Below are 23,636 nucleotides of genomic sequence, written 5' to 3'. Positions count from 1 at the left end.
ACGGTTCATCTTCTGCGACCAGCACCAAGTCGCAAAATGCTTCAATTTGTGTCCATAGCACTTCAGATTCGACATCACCCTGGCCTTGGCGAGGACCTCCCTGCAGTCTGCTCATAACCACCAAACACTAATGCTGCAGGAGCCAGGCCTTCAGGTTCAGTGATCCTAGGTCGTGGTGTAGGATTGTGCCTCCTTCCATGGCGAGAAGATCTGCGACCACTTGTAGCTTGACTGCAGGGGACGCTGACATGCTGAGATCGTCTGTGCACCGGATTTGTCTCGGCCATGCTGGCGCAATGAGGACCATCCTGCACTGGCACCGTCTGAGTTGACTGACGACTCGTAGTAGCAGAGGTTGTCCACTTGATCCTGCCTAAGATCCCACTCGTTGCAAGAGCGCAGCTCCCTGCTGAGGGACCCAGTGACAAGTGTTTTTGACTCCCTGTTAGGCAGAAACCTGTGCAGTTCCCTTAGGGACCACTGCAAAAGATTTAAGACTACAGGTGTTTGGCAGTAAACCCACTTGGTAGCAGTCTGTACCACACAGATTCACTTGGTAGCTGTGGCTGAGCAGTCAGACTTCCCTCAAGAAGAGTTAGGCAGTATACAGAGCATACACAATAGGTACATAGACACAGTAGCACAAACAAACACTGACCAGAGCTTTGGTGTAAAAGTATATAATTATTTATTTAAAAACACACTTGTGATTTACACTAGCAAAAACGAGGTAAGTAAATTCAGCACACAGTCACTATCATATATATACAACCCTATTCACTTATTAGACGATTCTTAGTGAGAAACATCACTTATTTTCAGTCAGAGGTGAGCGCTTAACATAAGATGACACTCTAATAAGTTGTAACGAAAAGGGGGGAAAAAGGCGGAGTTAAGGAAGCACACAAGTTTACAATACTTTTACAAAGAACCACAGTAAAGGCAGGTCAGGAAGAGTTCTACTGGAGAGCAAGGAAGTCAATTGCAAGGCCCACTCTTGGAGAGAGCAAGCAGAAGGGGTCCAGGTTCACACAGTGGGGTTATGCCCAAAGAGTCTTGTAGATAGCTTGCACAAAAAGGATGAAATCAAAGTCAGGAAAAGTTAGCTAGGTTGTCCCAGGCTAGCCCAGGTTAGAAAGTCGAGGCTTTACTGTCACCCCGAACGATCTGTCGCAAGGGAAGCCAGGTGGGACACAGTACCTTAAGCGTGAAGGAAGCTCCAGCGGGGGCAGTTGTTCCTGGCAGCAGGTGCAAGTCAGTGTTTCGTCCAGAGGAAGAAGAGGTCTCGCCGTGGAGGAAAGATGAAGGTCGTTGCACTGCCAGGGAAGAAACCAGCCGCAGAGTTCTCTGGTTAAAAGGTACTACCCTTCTCTTCGCGGTAGTGGTAAACCGTGGTATTCCAGTTGCCGGGGTGCTTGGCACGGACAAGGCGGCCACGAGATGCTCCAGAAAGGTGAAAAGAAGGCAAAACTGGTTATCCTCACCAGCTAAAGGAAGAAGACACTCCGGACTGGAGATCTCCTCTGTCGTCGGGAAAAGTGGTGAGACGGTTCAGCAGGGCTCCATTGGTGGTGTCGTCGTTGCAGGTCGGCTCAGCTTCTCCCTCCTCGGATTCTTAGGTCCTGCACTTCTGAAGTTCCAGTCCCAAAAGCTCTGCTTTTATGCAGCACACCCCCATTCACTCAGCCTAGCAATCAGCCTAGCTGTCAAGTGGTGAGCCGGCCGGCTCACCACTAGGGCCAATCACACAAGAGTGCGACTTGAGTTACCAAGGTAACTCAGTCCAGGGTGCCTAAACCCCCTCCCACACCCCCTGTGGTACCCAGACAGAGTGGCACCACTTTTGGAGGCTTCTGTGGAGAAGCCCGCCAAAAAGTGGAACAAAGGGCTCGACTTGGGTTGGAGTCACAGAAGAGAACACAAACACCATTTTAGAATCGAGTTCTGGCAAAAAATACCAACCAGTGAATTAATATTAAATAAATAAACCAGCGGTATGTTCGAGGCTATGAGAATTAAATAATTAAAGTTGGTAGCCTCGAACAATGGGAAAATCCCATAGAGATATATTCGCGGTCGAATATAAAAAGTAGTATCGAATGCCACCAGCCAAAACTCGATCAGGGGGGACGGAGACGTGCCCCTTCGACTAACAGACCCCGGGGTAATCAAATTGCCCCGACTAGTACGTCCACAATATGATGGTTTGTACTGGTTTCTGTTCATAATTTGGGACTAGTAAAGCCAATGGTGACTTTACATGCCCTGGGAGACAGTAGTCGGTCCCAGGGTATGGAGTCTATGTTGGGGGGTCGCTACGACACCCCTGGGTTACGGCACGGAGGGTGCTGTGTAACCCACATCAAAAACACTTGAGACCCTATGGAGTAAAAGACCACATAGCCCATAAAACACATGGAAAGATAAAGGAACACCTCAAATCATGTCTAAGAGTGGGAGTAAAAAAGTCTCACTCTTAGCAGGAGAAAAAATAATCCCCAAAAATCCAGCAAAGCTGCTGGGGGACTCACTAGGTTTGGGAAATTAGCCTTTACAGAGAATTCGCCCCAACACTCCCGCCAGGTGGAAAGGAATGAGGAACATCCCATGGGCGAAGGCCCAGTGCCATAACTCCTGCGCCTCTCTGGAGAGTCCAGCGATCTGGTGCCACCCTGCTTCTGGATGTAAAACATCATGGTGGTATTGTCTGTGAAGACCCTCACCACCTTGCCCTTGAGGGACAGAAGAAATTACTTGAGGGCCCAAAACACAGCCTGTAGTTACAGGACGTCTATGTGCAGTGGCGTCTCCCTCCGGCAGCCACAGGCCACTGGCGTGGAGACGTCCGGTGTGTGCTCCCCACCCTTCCAGGGAAGTGTCCGTCGTGACCGTCTCCAGATATGGAGGGCTCTGGAAATCTGTGCTTCTGGCGATGTTGGAGCGCTCACCCCACCACATCATCGCTCGAAGGAACTCCTTGTTGAGCCCAATCCTGTCTTTGAAGCTTCCGGACACCTGGAACCATCGGGAGTCCAGGAATTCCTGGAGCGGTCGCATTCGCAACCTGCGGCACTGGACCAGGTAGATGCAGGACGACATCATGCTGAGCAGCGACTTGATGGTCCTCGCTGTGGCGATCTTCAGTGCTAATAGCCGTTGCACCTTGCCCAAAATGGCCAACATTCTCTCCTCCGCCGGAGCTGCCAGGCAGGATACCGTGTTGTGTCTGAACCCTAGGAAGAGCGCTTTCTGCGATGAGTCAAGCAGGATTTTGCATAGTTCAGCATAGTTCACCGAGAAACCCAGATCGGCCAGCAGCCAGACGGTCCTCTCTGTGTGATCGACGACGATGTCCTTTGACTTGGCCCAGATGAGCCAGTCATCTAGGTATGGGTAAAGATGAATTCCCTGTAGTCGCAGATGGGCCACCACTGGAGCCAGGCACTTTGTAAAGCCTCTGGGCGCCGACTTCAGTCCCAATGGGAGAGCCTTGAAATGGTAGTGCTTCCCTTGTACGACGAAGCACAAGAGCTTGCAATGTTTTACGTGAATGGGGACGTGGAAGGACACATACTCCATATCCAACGACGACAGAAAGTCTCCCTCCTCCAGTTGGCTGAGCACATGCTGCAACGTGACCTTCCTGAATTTTCCGGACTCGTTGAGTTGTCATAGATCGAGAATGGGCCTCCAGCCCCTGGTCTTCTTTCTTACTAGAAAGTATCTTGAGTAAACTCTGGAGCCCCGGAGTCGCTTCTGAAACCAGCTCCTTTTCTTAACATGGCCCAAACCTACAGCAGCAGCTGAGGGATGTGTTGCTCCTGCCGGGCCACCGGTGGTATTCGTGGACATGTTTGCTGAAACTCCAAAGTGTCTCTGTGGGTGAGAGCGTCCAGCACACATCGATCAGCAAAGATGTTTTCGCACATGCTAAGTTCGCCAGCCGGCCTCCCACCTGGGTGCAGGCCCGACATACTGGCCGGTTCAGTCCTGCTTGGAGGCCAGTGCGCTGCCCTGGGAGCCTTGATGACGATGGCGGCCACCTCCGAAGGCCTTGGAGCAACCCCTGTAGGCTTCCTGGGTCGTGGAACAGGAGGGTTGGCGTTAAGAGGATGATCCACTGCCAAAACTCTTCGAAGACTTACTCAACTTCCCTCCCGAGGGACGAAAGGACAGAGCTATTGCAGCATGCCTAGGCACTGTCCGTCTCTGTGTTGGTCTTGATGGCCTGAAGAGATTCATCGACTACCATGCTGAAAAGATGGTCTCTGTCGAACGACATGTCAAAGACCCTCATATGGGCTTCTTTTTTGAAGTTGGTGGCCTTCAGCCAGCCACAACGATGGAGGCAAACCCTGTTTCCCATCTGGTGGAAACCTGTGTCCGCAATGTCCAGGGCCACAGTGATGGCGTGGTCAGACGCCACCTCGCCTTCCTGAAGGATCTCCATTGCCTCTACCCGCTTGTCCTCGGGGAGGAAACCCAGAATCTGAGCCATCCTGTACCATAGCTCCCGGTCGTACCTGGCCAAGATCGAAGGCGTTGGCCGTCTTGACCGTCGTCAGTGCTGAGTAAATGACCTTCTGCCCCACAGCATCCAATTTCTTCCCCTCGCCGTCCAGGGGGACCGAGCTTGACAACGGATTTGAGAACTTCTTCCTAGCAGCAGCCGAGACAACCGAGTCTGGTGATGTTTGTGACCACAGACATTTGCGTGCAGATTCTGGCACCCAGTATTTCTTTTCAAGCCAGTCATTCTTAGCCGGGGCTGAGGCGGGGTTCTAAAGCAGCACCAGCCCCTCATCCCAGATGTCGTCCAGGAGCGGTACCGACAGGATGGTCTTGTTTTCCTTTTCGCCTCCCGGTGCTGATAAAGGAAACCCTCCTTTTCCGGAGTGAGCTGGAAGAGCTCCGACGCACGGGCGATCATGGAGTGGAAGGATCCCACTTCATCCAGCAGAGAAGCCCTTATTGGCAAAGAGATTCCGCCGTTGTCGACTTGTCCGTTGTTGCCGTGTCCATCCCCGTGTCTCCAGGACGGGTGTATGTGGGGGGAGCAGTGACGGCTGGAGTGGAGGAGTAGGGGGTCAACTCCTTTGCTTCCGGCGGCCTTCAACTCTATGTTCTCGTCATCATCATCATCATCATCTTCACCACCCTCCTCTGGGATGGTGTGGACAGAAACTCTCTTCCTCATCGGACGAAGAAACATCTTGACCACGGAGCTCTGATCCGGCATCCTTTTTTCCGGAGTCTTCTCCACTGGTTTGGCTGAACCCTGGGAGGGAGAGCCATCCTTACCTCCACCGGAGTACCCTGGATCGGGTCAGACCCTTTTGCCTTCGAGAGGGCCTGAGCAACCAGCTCGATCGAATAGGACAATTTTGCCTGGATCACCTCGGCCTTAACTGGCAGGCTGGACACCTCTTCCTGCCTGGCCTTCTCCGGCTTTTCTCACAGCTTGCTGCTGACTTTCTCTTTGAAGAAGAGCTGGAGATTGAGGCTGATGGAGACGATGAACGCACCGTGACCATAGTGGGACCCGCTTGCGCGGCGTCCCATACTGAAGCAGACTTGCCATGCTTGGCCTTGTCTTGGGCCCCCATGGATGGAGCGCCCTCAAAGGTCTTATAAGCTTGCTCTGGCTGGCTGGATCCGGATGAGGCATGCCCCTGTGGCCCACAAAGGGTAGAGGCCTTGATCCACGTCACCAGTCGGACATCCGATCCTTCATCGTGCGCTTGGAGAAGCCACGGCAGACCTTGAAATCTTCTTTGTGCGTCGGGTGAAGACAATACAGGCACTGGGAATGCTTGTCGCCCGTGAAAACATTCTGCAAACCGCAGCTGGCGCAGAGCTTGAAGAGGGAAGACCCGTCCTTCTCCGACATGATCCGGCACGATGTAGGCCTGAAGGCTTCTGGAAACTTCCAAGAAGAAAACACTCAATGATTTTCCCCTTGAGGGGCGATGGAAGATGCCGGAAAATGGGTCCCTGTTAATCGGATGAACAGACAATGGAGCACACGGGTATGATTGAACAAAAATAGGGTTTTCCTAGCCAAAAAAGCATGAACAACACAAAGCTCTAAGAGCGAAACACAAGGACTCCCAACACTTGAACGTGCTGTACAAATCTGAAGATGGCTGCCAGAGGAGGGGCCTAGGGAGAGGGCAGTTATTGGCTGGGTCAGTATGACCCAGAGCTCAGTTAATTGTTTATAAACTTTTTTCTTTTACCGAGGATTCCCGGCCTGACGGGGAATATTCATGAGCATGTGAATCCATGCCAGACCCCATGCTGGAGAAGGAAGAAGTATCAAAGGAAAGCTAAGCTGATGAGAGAGTGGTAGTCTTTTCCTTTCTATGCTCCGTCCCCGGAGAATTCACGTGCGCTAACCAAAATATGAAGAAAGCCCCCGGGGGTGGAGCTTGGGGAGCTCCTTCCATTGGCTGTGGGCAGTATGACCCACAAATGACTACACTAGAGCACTAATATGACTAAACTTTTCAGTTTAAAGATAAAGTGTTCTATGAAGATACCCAGCCTGATGATGGGGAATATTCAAATAGCATGCAAATCTATGAAAGATCCAATGCTGAATAATTATTAATGTATTTATTTTCTTTCTTAAGATTTGCAACATGCTGCAGTGTCATAAAACATTAGGACGCAAATGTAAGTTAGTGCTGTATAGAATACTAAACAAACAAGAAAAACTCAATTTGAGGAATCCACCCCCCCCTCAAGAATTAGACATGACTCACTTGCCAAAAGGGGGTCAAATGTTTCCCCCAGTAGTTCATAGAGATACAATCTCTAAATGAAAGGAAGAAGACTTTTTCCCCAGGTTGCCTTTGAGTCAGAGACCTTATGACACTAAAGAGCATTCCATTCACATCTTGAAAGTAGTGAACCCCGAGAGCAGTAGCAGACTTCAAATCTAAAAGCAGTGCATCTAGAACAGGGTGTGCATTTTTTGGGCGGGGTGGGGGCGGGAGCGGTTTGAAAGCACTCACTCCAATATATCTTATTTGGGACATGCTACGTTTTGCTGTGCTGTTTTCTGGGATTACATCATTTGTTGTTATACCAAGCTATGGCTCCGCTTTCAAACACTATACTCTCAGGTTTTTGGTATGTAATGTTTGTCTGTGCAGACATCTGTATTCCGGTCTCAAATATAAACACATTAACTTGTTGATTTACACTTTCCTTTTAAAATAAAGGGATAAAAAATGTAAGGACAATGTTACTCATTTTTCAACAAAAGGCAAATTCGCATTAGTGATGTATGACCCCTCATGAATATTATTGTGTGCATGGGAGTGGAGTCAAGAGAATAACCAATCACGCCAATATCTTCTTTGGTACATGCTATCTTTAAGTTGCAGTTTGTTAGACATAGATATGGCTCTGCCCTACTTTCAATTGCAATGTTCTTAGGCTTTGGTAGACTACAGTGTTCTGTTATGGAATGTTTGCCTTTTAGGATCAGCCGTTTTGTTCTCAAATCTTAAGCATGCTAACTGCATCTACACTTTTGTTTTACATCTTAACTCTGCTTTTAGTCTCCTCTGCACTCTTGTTTGAGTGGCACTAAGTTTATGAAAAGGGCCCGGACACCCGAAGTAGACTTGCAAATGTAATCTGGTATTCAGACTCCAGACCCCTGTTTGGACCCAAGATCTGAATGCAGTCTTTTATTACCTGCTGCCAAAGTCAAGAAGGCTTGGTGACACTTGATTATGCTGCTCAACTCCCACAAGTGCCCAGCCTGAGGAGAGTACTGCCCAACACATTACCAGACATCCACAAAGTTTCTTGCAGATTTTCAATCCTTCCAGGAAGTCTAGCCCGAGATTTTGTTCCCAGAGCAGTAAGGGTTCAAATCCCCCCCCCCCCACTTAAAATGCCCACAGTTTTGTCCAGCTTTCTTTTATACAGAATTTGTCTGTTGTGACCTAGGCGAATAATTAGAAGGACTTTGCACACAGTTTTTTCCTGGGCCGTGTTTCAATATGCCCAGGCTCGCAATGACAGTGGCAGGTCTTACAAATCTGACCACTGCTGAGCCAAAGATGGTGCTCATGTCCTCAAACATTGTACACAAAGCCTCTCTTGTAGAACATTAAATTGCCCACCTTCATTGGTGTCAAGTGTAAATTAACCAGCCATGTGCATATACAGATGGTTCATTAGCATAATGAAGTAACATCTCATGTTAGGGGCTCATAAGAACAATTTGAGGCTATTTCTGTCCAAACTACTATAAACCTGTCAAATCTAATCCATCATCATAGGAGAATTTGCAATTTAGCATTGGATAAATCGGGAGTTACCAGTTGGTTAATACCAATAGAAATCAACCTGAAGGACACAGCAGCATAGAAAGTAATCTTCCATTATTCATACCTAATGAGACAGGAATAAAATTTAAATCCCCTGTATCTCACTCATTCGCGATATAAACATCCACCCATAAATAAATCCACAATGATGTACCATACCCATCAAGCATAACCTTTCACAGTCAACAGGCCCTCCTCATTTTTGTGCAAGGCTTGGAGCATCACTGAAAACGCCATTGACAGACCAGCCCTTCCCCTTCCTCCTTATATGTTCCCAAAACACATTCTGAATATCACATGGTCTATTCTTGATCAAGTAACTCTCGCCCAGGCTTCGCAGCTTTCCTGGAATTATCATTGCAGATCAGAATAATGGTCACATATTAACGATAAACCAGGGGAAATGCCTCTACCTGTCCAACTCAGCTTCCTGAGCTCATAACACCTAACAACGTGAGAAAATTATGCAAATGTCATCCCTTCAAACTGCCCCACATAGATCATTAAGTTCTAACTAAACCCGAGTATAACATGCTTTGCATAGGACGTTATCAAGTGGTTGGCTCAGAGTATCACATCTTGCTTTTTCAAATTTGAAGAAGATTGAGCAGGGGCATTCCTTTCACACTATCCCTACCCCACATGTACAGGGACCCATGATATACCTTCTTAATAATTGACACAGTCCACCCCAAGATCCAAATGCATCCATACAATTACTCCCCTCTGCCTACTGCATTCCCCACATATTGTCAGTCAATCCCCCCCCCATCATCACCATTCCCATAATGCCCCATTCTTCCTTTTCTTTTCACAGAGTAGTCTGGACACTCTGGGCGAGGGCGCAGTATTTCAGGCTCTCAGATTGCTAATGTGTGATGTAGTGCAGTATAAAATCTCCATAACATAAACATGTTAATATAATAGAAGACCAGACCAACCGCTAGATCACTCCACAAGTCAATGGGAGCAGAGAGCGAGTTGGAGGAAAAAGGGGGAGGGTATGTCCTGCATGATTCATTCTGAACAAATTGAGAACAGATAGGAAAATTGAAACCTAATCAAGGAAAAAGAATCCCTCGACCTCCATGTGCTTGGATAAGCAAGTCGCAGAAAGCTGCAGAGAGTTTCAAAATCAATAGCAAACAGGCCACATCATCAGAGCTTTCTAAATGCATCAAGTACCTGGCTTGAAGCAGACCTAGAACTACACTGAAACAAGACTATGAGACTAGCAAATTAGCTAGAGCCATTAGATTTTTAAGATGAATTGCTACAGCTGTTTCAATCATTTTTTCTTGAACAAAATGGAGAGATGGGGCAAGAATTGCCCCAGTCTGAGGAATCCAGATTAGACTGCAGTATTTAGCCAGATTATATTTTATAAACTAAAGAACCCCGTTTTAAGAAAGAATGTTTTAAGAAAGCATACATAATAGTCAAACATTGATGTAACGTTTTGCCCCTTTGGAATATACTTATTTTCTGTACTTATCATGTGGACAATCTTTAACTTGGATGCGTGACCTGTACTTCACACCCATTTCCTCTTCTCCTAGGAGCACATCACTGCTGATCAGTCACTTTTACCAGTGAGTTTGGCTGAAGTTACAGGATAGCCCTGCACACTAACAATTGGCTTCTCTGAACCCAACCAGTGATATTCAGAAAGTCCCCTGCCAGATAGCCAGTTTGGGTGATGCCTCACTAAAAGGATCAAAATTGGCTGTTCCAATATGCCCATGTGCACTCATCTCACCAAATGGGGGGAAGAGGATGGGGCGACAGTTGGTCTCTCAGCAACTATAGCTACCACACCTTGGTACAAAGCAACTTAGGAGAAGCAGGAATAGCAACATCTGCCAACTCCTGTTCTAAAGAGAGGTTACATTCCCATTTCTGTGGAAATTACCACCTCTCCTCTGGTGTGCAGGTTCAACCATAGCCCAAAACGGGCAATATCTTCCTCATCAAAGATAGTATTTAATATGACATGGGGGGTCACCGGACAGCAGGGATAAGTATAGTTGCTCTGGAATAAGAGAAAAAGTGTGAACATTGCATGGGGGCTCCATGACCTTAGTGGCCAAGTAAGGCAGTGGCAGGTCCACGATTACAGACAGAGCCAAGCTAGATTCAGGCCCCAAGAGATAGCTATAATACGTGCAGTGACGAGAAGGACGAGAGCCTTCATTATCGATTGAAGGAACAGTGGACTAGACAATGGTCTCTGGTGTCAGGGGAACAGGTCCTCTCAAACATTACACATTTAGACTGAAAGCTTTCCCATGGTGAATGAAGTCCCATAACGTGAAAAGAAGGCCAACTATTAATCTATATTGGCTGGCTCCCCCGCCCAGGGTGCTAATCAGGTGGCTAGGAATGCGGACTAGAACTGCCGGTACAAGCCCGCGCTCTAGGCCACCTGACAGCCGGCTCTCACCGTCGCCACCCCCCCTCCGTCCCAGTTTTATTTTCTTTATTAACCTCCCGCCCCCACTTACCTTATTTCGGCTGCGGTGGCCCTTGCCGCCGCAGCTTACCCTCAGCTTCCCACGGCGGCCATGTAAAGGGAAGGAGGGGCTCTGTATGGAACCCCTCCTTCCCTTTCCATGGCCGTCATGTTGGTAAAGGATTTTCCTTCCTACAATGTGATGCGTGTGGCGTCCCGTTCTAGGAAGGAAAATCCTTTTTTTTTTAAGCACCCTGGGTTGCTGCTTTGGTAACCCAGGGTGCTAATGATCTTATGTACCCGTTCCACGGGCAACACCGGCGGGTAATGGCCCTGGGCCAACGTTAATGGCCCTCGCTTCGCTCGGCTGTTAACTGGGGCAACTGGTGTTACTCCCCCCGTGTTGCCCGTGGAACGGGTACATAACGCCACAGGACAGTAGATTTGCATTTCCATACAGGTCCCAACTCCAGAGTTGGAAGAATAGGTAGCACAGTATCCTAGAGTTGGAAGAAGAGTGATCATTAGAGGGAGATGATTCACTAGGTGCATGAAATTACCTCCACTTTGCTGAATTGGCCTCCGAGTTTGAATGTTGCTTATAGGAACCATTGGAGGGGAATAACTGGGTAGGGGATGGGGTCGGGTGAAAAAGTGGAAAAACAGGGTGAATGAAGTGGGGAAATTGAGGATTAGGCCCGGTCAGGTTTGTTAAGGTTGAGGGAGCATCACTTGACAACACCCCTTAATCTTCAGTGTTGTAATCTGGCTCCACATACCAATCTTTGCACCAAATGGGTTTGGATACAAATGTTCTGCCTGTCATGCTTGCATGGTTTAAAAGTCTATATTTGCTTAAAGAGGATGCCATATCTGGTGCTGATGGCATGCATGATTCAGCAACGAAGGGAGCCCAAACCCATGATCCACTATCCAGAGGTTATGAAAAAGTTAACAGATCCTGTCTATGCCATGGCAATGATTTAAAAGATGAGGAATCAATGGGAAAAAGGGAAGAAGTAGAAATCATCTTTTTAGAGAATAATAATCCGATGAACAATATGACGAATCTGGCGAAATCACCACTAGACCCCGGGTCTTCCCCCATTTTGTCAGGGAAGGGCAGAGGTTACCAGACTCCAACTCTCTGGATGGCTACCTGTGGGAGGACAACATGAGAGGGTGTGGGTGAGAGGGTGAAAGACAAACCTCAGTGGGGTGAAGAAGGCTCAATAGAAGAAGACCGGTCACACTCCCCCTTCCCCCTGTGTGGGTAATAGTCACCAGTCGTGGCCAGCTATGCATGGCATATTGTAATATGGAACTTCCTGTTAATAACCATAGACAAATACAAACTTGCACCTACAGGAACGAGGAAGAGGGTAATGAAGATCCCACCAAGGACCACACAGTGCAGGCTAGTTGTTCCAAACAGCTGACCAATGGCGGGAACTTTAAAAAAAAATGACAAGTCAAGAAGATGGCGACGTACCATCCCCAAGACCGGTTGGTAAAATGGAGAGATATCGAGCAGACCGGGGAGCATGCGAAATCGTGGCAGTGTCGGAAGAGGAGGCTGGGACCTACACCCAAATTACAAGTAGTCAAGTCTAAACCAAATCCTGGCAGGAGAGTACATCAGGCCCCTTTTGTTCATGAGTCTGAAGAATCACCCCTGAACTGTGTTGAATACAAACAGGGAAAGAAAGCAAGTCTTGTGATGGATTGAAAAGACCATGATGTGAAGAAGCAACTTCTTGGTCTTTTTCTTTTGTTGTGAACTTGGAGATAAACACTTTCTCCAAAGAAAGGAGGGTATTCTCTCCACAAGGCAAACCATTTCCAATTATTTAAAAGCAGTTTAAAGAGCTATAGGATAAAAAAACTTTCTTGGCGTTTTTGGATTAACCTTGTAAACCACTGTGCTGAAAGCAAGCAAGAGGAGAAGGAACAAGTTACTTACCTGTAACTGTTGTTCTCCAGCATGGGTCTGGCATGGATTCACATGCTCATGAATATTCCCCGTCGTCAGGCTGGGAATCCTCGGTAAAGAAAAAACCAGTATCAGTTTCGTTTCTGATCTGTCTTTCGTAGTAATAACCAATCACTGGTCTCTGCGTCATACTGACCACAGCCAATGACTGCCCTCTACCTAAGCACCGCCTCTGGCAGCCATCTTCAGATTTGGAAGCACGTGAAGTGGCAGTATGACCAAGTGAAGAGCCGCAGAGGGGTAGGCGGGAGGGTTCGCATGTGAATCCATGCCAGACCCATGCTGGAGAACAACAGTTACAGGTAAGTAACTTGTTCCTTCTCCAGCATGGGGTCTGGCATGGATTCACATGCTCATGAATAAAGAATACATAGCAGTACACACATGCACAACCACGGGAGGTGGCAAAGGCTCAACATTAAGCATCACATCAACTCAACATTAAGCATCTTACCTCCTCACCAGGCTCACCTCAGGCGAACAGGTTGCGCAGCACTGCTTGGCCGACCCTGGACTCCTCCCTGGAATCCCGGTCGACGCAGTAGAATTTCGTGAAGGTGTGCGTCGACCTCCACGTAGCAGCCCTGCATATGTCCAGCAGGGGCACACCAGATAGGAACGCCGTGGTAGCTGCGATCGCTCTGGTGGAATGGGCTCTCGGACGGCCAGGCAGCGGTCGGTTTGCCAACCGGTGACAGTACATGATACAGCCGGAGAGCCATCTGGAGATGGAAGCCTTCGAGAGAGCCTTCCCCTGATTGACAGGTCCAAAGTTCACAAAGAGTTGTGACGTCTTCCGAAAACCTTTCGTGCGGTCCACGTAGAACTTCAGCGCTCTAGCTACATCCAGCGAGTGCAAAGTCCTCTCAGCCGGCGACGAAGGCGACGGGAAGAACACAGGTAACACCAAGGGTTCGTTGAGATGAAAGTCCGACGGTACCTTGGGCATGAAGGAGGGGTGCGTCCTGAGCACTACCCTCGTGTCGTGGAAAGTCAAGTACGGGGCCTTGCAGGAAAGGGCCTGGATCTCTCCCACTCGTCGTGCGGAGGTGATGGCCACGAGAAAAGCTGTTTTCCACGATAGAAACTTCAACGGGGCCGAGTGCAGAGGCTCGAACGGAGGTCCCATGAGTTTGGTCAGTACCACGTTGAGCTCCCACGCCGGGGCCGGATTCTTCACCGGCGGGAACGATCTGAACAGTCCCTTCATGAACTCTTTCACCAGACGATGAGACCACAAGGACGTCCGGCCCGTGGTTCTGGTGTATCGGGAGATCGCAGCAAGATGAATCTTGATGGACGCGTGTGCCAGACCAGCTTTGGCCAGCGTCAGCAGGTACGGCAGCACTTGGGGAGCCGTAATCCGTAGAGGGTTAATCTTCTGTGCGTGGCACCAGACAGAGAACCTCTTCCATTTGTGTCCGTAGCATTTAAGAGTCGAGGACGCCCTGGCCTTTGCAAGAACCTCTCTGCAATCGGCCGGTATGTCGTATCCTCCAAACTCTAACGCTGCAGGAGCCAGGCCTGCAAGTTCAGCGACTTCGGGTCGTGGTGGAGGATGGCGCCTCCTTCCCTGGAGAGTAGATCCGCGTCCGCCGGCAGCTTGATTGGCGGGGACGCCGACAAGTCCAGAAGGTCCGGGAACCATATCTGCCTCGGCCACGCAGGTGCGACGAGGATCATCCTGCACCGTGACCTCTTGAGCTGGTTGACGAGCCGGATTAGCAGAGGCAAGGGAGGGAACGCGTAGAGGAACAGGCCCTCCCAGGGGAACGAGAAAGCATCGCCCATGCTCCTCGTCTGGGGAAACCTGCTGGCGAACCTCCGGCACTTGGTGTTCGTCGCCGTCGCGAACAGGTCGATCTGGGGTGTGCCCCACCGTCGGAAGAGGCGATCCACCAGATCCTGCCGTAGTTCCCACTCGTGGCACGAGCGCAGCTCCCTGCTGAGTGAGTCGGCGATGGTGTTTTTTATCCCTGCCAGATGAAACGGCACCAGAAGAATCCCTTGGGCGACGGCCCAATGCCACAGGTCCTGCGCCTCCTTGGACAGCGCTGGGGACCTGGTTCCGCCCTGTTTCCTGATGTAAAACATGGTGGTGGTGTTGTCGGTGAAGATCCTCACCACCTTGCCCTTGAGGGACGGAAGGAAGGACCTGAGGGCCCAAAACACTGCACGGAGCTCCAGGACGTTGATATGCAGGGACTTCTCCGTCGGGAGCCAGAGTCCCCTTGCGTGCAGATTTTCGGTGTGCGCTCCCCACCCTTCTAGGGAGGCATCCGTGGTCACAGTCACCTGGTGGGCTGGGGTCTGGAAGTCCATGCCCGCCGTCAGATGCGCGCGGGTGCCCCACCACCGTATCGCTCGTCGGAAACTCTCGTCGAGCTTGATCCTTTCCTCGAAGCTGCCCGTCGTCTGGATCCAGCGCGCATCCAGGAACTCTTGCAACGGGCGCATCCGGAGCCTGCACATGGGAATGAGGTAGATGCAGGAAGACATCATCCCGAGGAGGGACTTGATGGACCTCACCTTGGCCGCGTCGGCCACCAACATCCGTTGCACCTTGCCCAAGATGGTCCTGGTCCTCTCCTCCGACGGGGAGGCCAGAAGGGACACTGTGTCGAGCCTCGCTCCCAGAAACAGTGCGACTTGCGCGGGCACCAGGTGGGATTTGGCGTAGTTCACGGAGAATCCCAGGTCCGTGAGGAGTTGGACGGTCCTTGCCGTGTGGACCACGGCGAGCTCCCTCGTCTTGGCGCGGATGAGCCAGTCGTCCAGGTAGGGGTAGACGTGAATCCCCTCGCGGCGCAGCTGCGCCGCCACCGGTGCGAGGCACTTGGTGAAAACCCTGGGTGCCGACCGCAGTCCGAAGGGAAGGGCTTTGAACTGGTAATGACGCCCTTGGACCACGAATCTGAGGAATTTTCGGTGCCCCTTTAGGATGGGAATGTGGAAGTAGGCATCCTCCAAATCCAACGACGATAGGAAGTCTCCTTCCTCCAGCTGACCCAGGACGTGCTGGAGGGTGACCATCCGGAACTTCTGCGCCTTGATGAACTTGTTCAGGCGTCGCAGGTCCAGGATGGGGCGCCATCCTCCCGTCTTCTTCTTCACGAGGAAGTAACGCGAGTAGACTCCGGAGCCCCGAAGCCTCTTTGGGACGAGTTCGATGGCGCCCTTTCTGAGCATCGCCTTTACCTCCAGGAGAAGTTGAGGGACGTGAAGTTCTCTCCTGGCCACGGGGGGGACGCGCGGGCACCTTCTTTGAAACTCGAGCGCGTGGCCCCGGGCCAGGGCGTCCAGCACCCAACGGTCGGTGGAGATGGACTCCCACACGCTGACGAAGCCCGCCAGCCGGCCTCCCACCGGGGTGCTTCGGTGGGGGCCCGACCCCACGGCCGGTTCAATCCTGCTTGGACGCGGCCTTGCCGCCTTGGCCTCCTTGGCGACGACGGCGGGGGCCGCCAGACTTGCCTCGTCCTCTGTAGGCCTCTTGCGACGACGAGCGGGCCGCTTGACGGTAGGAAGCGAAACCGCCGCCGGAACCTTTGGAGGCGCCCTTGCCTCCGCCGCTCCGAAAGGGCGTCCGCCGTTGCTGCAGTACTCCAAGGGCCCGGGCCGTCTCAGTATCCGCCTTGATGGCCTGAAGGGAATCGTCCACTGTCTTCCCAAACAGGTTGTTCCCGTCGAAGGGCATGTCCAGGACCCTGGTCTGGACGTCCTGCCGAAAGTCCGTAGCCTTGAGCCATCCGCGACGTCGAAGGCAAACGCCGTTGCCCATCTGGCGGAACCCAGTGTCGGCGATGTCCGTCGCCACGGTGATGGCGTGGTCCGAGGCCACCTCACCTTCCTGCAGGATCTCAAGGGCCTCCGCCCTCTTGTCGTCCGGCAGAAAATCCAGCAGGGGAGCTATCTTGTACCAGAGTTCCCTGTCGTAGCGGGCCACGATAGCCAAGGCGTTGGCCGCTTTAATCGTCGTCGCCGCCGACGTGATGACTCTGCGTCCCATGGCATCCAATTTCTTTCCCTCGCCGTCCGGCGGGGAAGTCGACGTGGAGGCCGCACCCCCCCCCGCTTTCTTCCTGGCTGCCGCGGAGACGACGGAGTCCGGGGTAGGCTGCGCCCGGAGGCATAGGGGGGCCGAGTCCGGGACCCGGTACTTTTTCTCGTACCGGTCTCTTTTCGCTGGCGTCGTGGAAGGGTTCTTGAGGAGGGAAAGGCCCTCATCCCAAATGTCGTCCAACAGAGGCACTGCGAGGACCGTCTTCCTCTTGGTCTCGCGCCGTTGGTAAAGGAAGCCTTCCTTTTTCTTCTCCTCAGGGCAGAGTTGGAAAAGCTCGGATGCCCTGGCGATCATTGAGTGGAACGATCCAATCTCGTCGGGCGGAGAAGCCCTGGTGGGAGGCGACGACGGAAAATCCTCGTCGTATGCCTCGTCGTCCGTACCCGTCGCTGCCGTGTCAGTCCCCGTATCATCCCCTCGGGTGGACGGGGAGGAGGGCTGGACGGGGCGCGACGGTTGAAAAGGAGGCGGTGGATGGATCCTTCTTTTCTTGGTAGGGGGAACACCAGAAGGTCCCGGTTCTGGATCCCCCGACGGGAGAGGTTCCTCCGTCGGTAACGGTAGTCTCGTCCTTATCTCGGAGCATAAGGACTGTATAGCCAACAAAATGGCCGCTGAGTTGTCTTGCGGCGCTGGCAGAGGGGAATCCGACGGGCGAGCAGGGGCCCCGTCGGTATCCTCGACGATGTCGTCGTCGTCACCTGCGTCGGGGCCCATTCCGACGGGCTGGTCTTGTTCCACGCCTAGGCCGTGGCTTAAGACCTCGATCAGTTCCTCTTCTGAGGTTGAGGCCGAATCTACGACGACGCCCTGCCCCCCCTTCTTCCCCACGGAGGGTTTCACGGGGGTCCTATCGATGGGCACGAAAGAAGACTCCCTCCGAGGAGGCAGGGAGATTCTGGGCCCCGAGGCCGCCACCACTGGTGCAGCCTCCACAGGCTGGGCCAGGGCCGCCGCGACCGTTTCGATAGAGGGCTTGGTCGAATGGATCAAGGCCTTCACCACCTTAGGTGCGCTCACCGCCTTATCCTTGAGGGAGGGGGCACTGCCACGCTCCTCCTCTGCCTTAGAGCTCGACCGGGGTCTCTCCAGGAGCTTCGCCGGGTGCTCGGCCTTCCTCTTACCCGACCCAGAGCGTTGGCTCGTGGTTGATGGTGCCGGGGAGGGTGCGCCCTGCCTGGCGCCCGTAGAGCCCGACCGTTCGGCGCTCCCGGTGCCAGCGGACTCGCGGTGCTTGGCCTTATGTTGGGCCCCCGTCGCCGGGGCGCCCTCAAAGGTCTTAGAAGACCGCTCAGATTTCTTCTTCTTCTCGCCAGACGGGCTCTTACCCTCCAGCCAGCTGGCGAGACGTTGATGGCGGTCCTTCATGGTCCGTTCCGACATGTTGCCGCAAAACGCACAGTCCTTCTCCACGTGCGTCTTGTCCCCATGAAGGCAGTAAAGGCAGAAAGAGTGTTCGTCCTCCTTGAAGACGTTCTGCAGCTGGCATCCAGGGCAGGCCCTGAACAGCTTTCCGGGCGTCGAGCTTCCCTTCTCCTGGGCCATCTCCGAGACCGGGCCTGAGAAGCTTCTGGAGTCCTCCGAAGTGTAGCTCGACGAAATCTTCACCCTTGAGGGGCACAGATGAATCCGACACGGGTCCCCGTTGATCGGATGTAGGATCGGTGGAGCTTGAGGCTCTTTTGACCGAAAGAATCGAAGTTTTTGTGAAAAAGCGCGAAAAAATAGCACTAACGCTCGAGAGCAATAGCACGAGGATCCCAACACATGAACGTGCGGTAAAAATCTGAAGATGGCTGCCAGAGGCGGTGCTTAGGTTAGAGGGCAGTCATTGGCTGTGGTCAGTATGACGCAGAGACCAGTGATTGGTTATTACTACGAAAGACAGATCAGAAACGAAACTGATACTGGTTTTTTCTTTACCGAGGATTCCCAGCCTGACGACGGGGAATATTCATGAGCATGTGAATCCATGCCAGACCCCATGCTGGAGAAAGTAAAAAATACCTTGCAAATGTGTGAAACTCTGGGGAAGAGAAACAAGTCCCTTGATATGAAGAGATTGTAAGGAGAAGAAAGGCAATCTCTTGATACGAAATCCTTCCCATATATTTGAAAGTGGTGGGAAGGCTCTTGGGAGGCCACACCCTCTTGGTGCTTATGAGACTGTGAACTGCGAAAGAACTAAAATCTTTGTGGTAGTTCCAATGATGCTGGAACTTTTGGTTGTATATTTCTTTGACACCCAATTGGAACTTTGATTTGAAGACTTAGTTTGGACCTCTTGACAGAGACCATAGTTAGTTTTGTTGAGGCAGGGAAACCCCTCAGAGTTAGGGAAAGATAGGCTGTTCTTCAACCCATTTCTTTTAATACATGTTTATAGCAATGAACACTATGCCTCTGTGTTTGAGTTTTACTCCTGATACTTCACTGCACATACAAGTGAATTGTGGAATTAATGCAGAAGGGTTGTGCAAATTAGGGAAGACTGAAGTGAGCATTGCTCATTTTGAAAAACGATTGATCCAAGGGTTAGGATTCAATGAGCAGCTGAAACTGTCATTAGCCCAGTCATCACCGAAAAAATAAAGAAATTGTTTTCATAGTTGAGAAGAATTCACTATTATAAACTTAAGTTAAAGTACAAATATCGAATCGCTAAGTGCTGAAACTGGAGACGGTGGTATGATGGATTATCAAACTGATTAAGAACTATGGAGAAATCAACAGGAAGACCCATAAAAAGATGGAAATGAGGGTAGAAATTGTTCAGAGTTATCAGTGTTCCTCGCCTGACAACAAGTCTGGTCAGGGAGCTGTATCCGGTTCTGAGATAGAATGAGACTGCCATTTCAGTGATCACGTTGGCAAAAGTGTTGTGTGCTGGGCTGCTCCACCAGATCACCTTGCTACCTCCCCTCTCCTCCCACAATACCCTATTAACATTTTCTTTTCCATGGGACGGTTGTGGTAATGATTTGACAACTGCTATCATGGCGAGGTCATGTGTATAGCTTAATTAGTATTTTTTTATGGTGGTCTTTGGATCTTTTTACTGTACTGCAATTACACTACCTTGCTTAATAAAATACACTGCTCAAGACATACTCTGACCAGTAAAGCTGGTACGCCTACCATACTATTTTTCCTCAAGATGTGTCACAAAATGCAATCAGTTTAGGTGAAACAGAATATTACACATTGAAAATTAATAAGTTTCTTGCAGCTGACAATATAATCCATTGGATTAATTTGGCATATTGCACGTGTGATTTTGCAAAGAGCACAACAATGATGATTAAGACTGAAGATTTAAAAGATTCAAACCTTTAGTGAAGAGTCCTTGAGATCGTTGATGATGTCCTGTAGAAAATGAACGGAGATGACACATGAGCCGGAATACTGCAGTTCTCAGAAAGGAGAAGAAGGTGGGGAAGACATGGTCGTAAACTTTGAACAAAACTTCTGCTGGAAATAAATCTTTGTGTTTGTTAATACTGAACAGTAATACAGCAACACAAACATGTGAATTGGGTTCCTGTTTAAAACTACAAATCTTGCTGTATGCCACCAATTAATAGATATTCTTCCATGCTATATATGAAAAAGTATATCTATATAACAAACACCAGCAGGTTATGGAATATCCCACATTTTACTGATCGGCTAAAGGGTTACCCCATGCACAACTTGATGAGTAGCGAATTACATTTATTGTCACAGTCTATTGGCACATAAACTGCCCATGCCAGATTGGGCTTACCACTGAAAAAAGAAAAGCTACTTCTAGAATGCATTCACATTCATTTATCTTCACCAACATGACACACAGTGGCGTATTTCGGGTTTCTGCTGCCCTAGGCCCAAATAGGTGCATGCGCCCCACCCCTCCAACTTTACGCCACCTCTGCCAGACTCTGCACCTTCACCAAATTCCACATCTTCAACAAACGGACCACAATGACAAACTAAACCCCTTCGCCCCCATTTTGTCCCTCATTTTAGCTCAATAACATTATAAGGACATTTTTAAGGTTGCAGGGATTATACATTTAATGCTTCCTCTCTATTATTTCAATCCTGTCCTCTTCTATGTTATGTTAGTGAAAGTGTTCTCAGATCGCTGCTGTCCAAGATTTGGAGAAGACAATGCGTTCTACATTTGAGCGTACTAAAGGCAATTGTCTACTTTCGGTTTGGTCCGAAAAAAATCTTTTAGAGGAAGCGATAAAGAACATAAACTGTATGCTAACTGGACAGAAGTGAGAAGGTTGGAACAAGGAATTTTGGTTTCAATTCTCTCACAAATTGTCTACCGCCACTCTATGTGAAGCCCCAAGACTGTTATTTTGCAGTTGGTTCTCCTGGTAGCACTGAGCGTGCAGCAGAATGTCAAAGACACATGATAAACCCAGAAGGGATGCCATTTGCCTACTTATCACCAACTAGCTTCTGTGAAGATGGCTGAATGGATATCTTTACGGGACACCTTTACAGCTGTAAAACAGTGTGCACCTTTGGGCACACTGTTTTTGTTCTCACCCTACTATAGCTGTGGGTATCCTTTCATAGGTTTCTTGATCCACTTGTGCATTCAGATTTACTCTTTGCCATTTTAACTTCTCTATGATCTATTTCATGCTTGCACCTTTTGGGCAGCCGGCCACAGTCCTCTGAAATGTGGGGCCTTGGAGGCAAATTAGTGCTTGCTTCTAAACTTAATTTCAATGCCACCTGTGGGAACTCTGTGCATGACTTAAGCATTTGCATACGTTTAATATTGTAAAATGATGCATCATTTTTAACCTTTACTTTCTGAAGGGAACCCATTAATTTGTGCAACTGTTTGAAAGCATGCATGTCTTGTATTTCAATATAAATTGATTGCTTAACACAGTATGTGTGTATGGATTAGAAAAAACTCCCAAAATAATGCGAAATAGCACCAATAAAACCAAAGAGGATTTGGCTGTTTAGCAGGTTAAAGAGCATTTTTAGACGATAAGAACGACGAAAGAGCTTTATATCTTGTTATATATCTCTGAGAGTTGTATGACTGAATCACTAACTACCTAAAACACACCGTGTTTAGTACACGTTTTCTTTTTTCATTGTTAAAACAAAAGTCACTAACAAAGCTTTCATAAATATCAAGCATATATGCAAGTTTGGCCATCAAAACCTTAAGTGGTCAGAGTGGAATGACTGCTAACAGCTCATAATTACTCGCAGTGTTGTGGATCAGCCAGACTCGGAAAAACAAAATGGACTTTATATTTTAAAAAAATGACAACCAGTAAATTAAAAATAAATTGCAATACAATGCTGCTCCTCTGGCAATCTGCCGCCCTAGGCTCGGCCTAGTCGGCCTTGTTGTATATATAAGTCTATGATGACACATGCTGGAATAGCCCTATATGAGCTCCGATATTCTGCCCTCATTGTGTGCGTCACATACTGAGATCATGACTGTGAGGTCAAGGTTTATAATATATTACATAGTTCGGAATATGAATGTCTATTATTACTATTAAAGAGAACACATTATGTCGACTCACCAAGTTTCAAAACTTTGATACGCAGGTGCTAAATAGCGCTGGAGTTGAATGGAAGAGCACTCTATAATTTAACAGTTATCTTTTCAATAGCCATTTCCAAACAGTGTGGCAAGAAAAAAAGTAACCCAATGCCATTTGAACTCCTGTTACAACCAAAGACATACCATACCATGCATTTTTACAAAGTCTCCACTATAGCGCTACTATTCCTGCAACTGTTCCAGTTACATTTTGTTTTTGGATGGGTGCATTCTTCATCTGGTACATTGTACATTGATGGTTTGGCGAATCAGCTGACTGGAAAGGGGGACTGGGTGCATACAAAATTAAGAGTGGCAGGTGGAGGGAAATGATGTTGAGAAGCGGGCGCTAGACTTTATTAGCAATGTCATTAACAGTACATGGGAAGTGGAATTAAGGTTGCATGACTAAAAATCAACTGGTGAACTTCTGACTAAAGTGTTTGTGCTGTTAAGCAAGCCCTACACATAGTTTTATGGAATTTGTAAGGATCCTTATGTAGTGTTGTTCCTCTGCTTAGCAGGAAGCCTGACTGGTTTTAGTTTAGCATCAGTTAGTAAATTGAATTCATTTTCTAATTATATCCCATGATAAATGTATGCTACACACCAATGGTTTTATGCTGAATAAAGGTTTGACTGACTAATTGTAGTGGCACACTTCGTATCATTCATAAATGTATGCTGGTCTCTACACACTGCTGATGGATCAACAGAAGTGCACAAGTCAAATAAAGAATACACATATTGTCCCTTTCATTTATAGATCACAGTTAATAAAGTGCTTGTTCTTGATGCATGGTCTGCGGTAGACCATGTGCCTACAATGCACTTACTAGTCAGTCAGCCTCTGGCTGTAAACCATTTTCAGTACATAAGTAGAATACACACAGTAGATCACTCATAGTAAAACAGCAATGCATTTGTGGGACATGTTCAGCAGCAGTGTGGAAATGACAATGGAAGGTCATGAGAAGTGAACTACCCGGACATAGAAAATGACCTGCAGTCTTCATCTGTGGACTATATTCTGAACATATGTACGGCTGTAGAATTCCTAGACATCACAACCTGCACACACGTACGCGTGTGGGTGCACAATTACTGGTGATGCACTGAGGGTACTGCTCAGATTGCGGAATTCTGTAAATCCTAGATACATTTGTTAATCCCTATGAGTTATTCAAATTCTTCTA

General features: G+C 49.2%; 1 protein-coding gene across 2 annotated transcripts in view; it reads right to left on the bottom strand.

Moving 5' to 3' along the window:
• Window positions 1-23,636, bottom strand: part of THOC2 (THO complex subunit 2) — a 2,257,836-nt gene that overhangs the window by 296,776 nt on the left and 1,937,424 nt on the right. The window contains exon 33 of one of the 2 annotated variants that reach the window (XM_069612670.1): window positions 20,190-20,264. In XM_069612670.1, coding sequence (XP_069468771.1) covers window positions 20,190-20,264 — 75 coding nt within the window. The remainder of the gene's footprint in view (window positions 1-20,189; window positions 20,265-23,636) is intronic. The other variant, XM_069612671.1, reaches the window with a different exon arrangement.

This window comes from Ambystoma mexicanum, chromosome 5p, assembly GCF_040938575.1.
Source record: "Ambystoma mexicanum isolate Mex_15411 chromosome 5p, UKY_AmexF1_1, whole genome shotgun sequence".
Taxonomy (NCBI): Eukaryota; Metazoa; Chordata; class Amphibia; order Caudata; family Ambystomatidae; genus Ambystoma; species Ambystoma mexicanum.
Note: the sequence above shows the minus strand (reverse complement) of the source record. Positions and strands in the feature narration are given on the sequence as shown.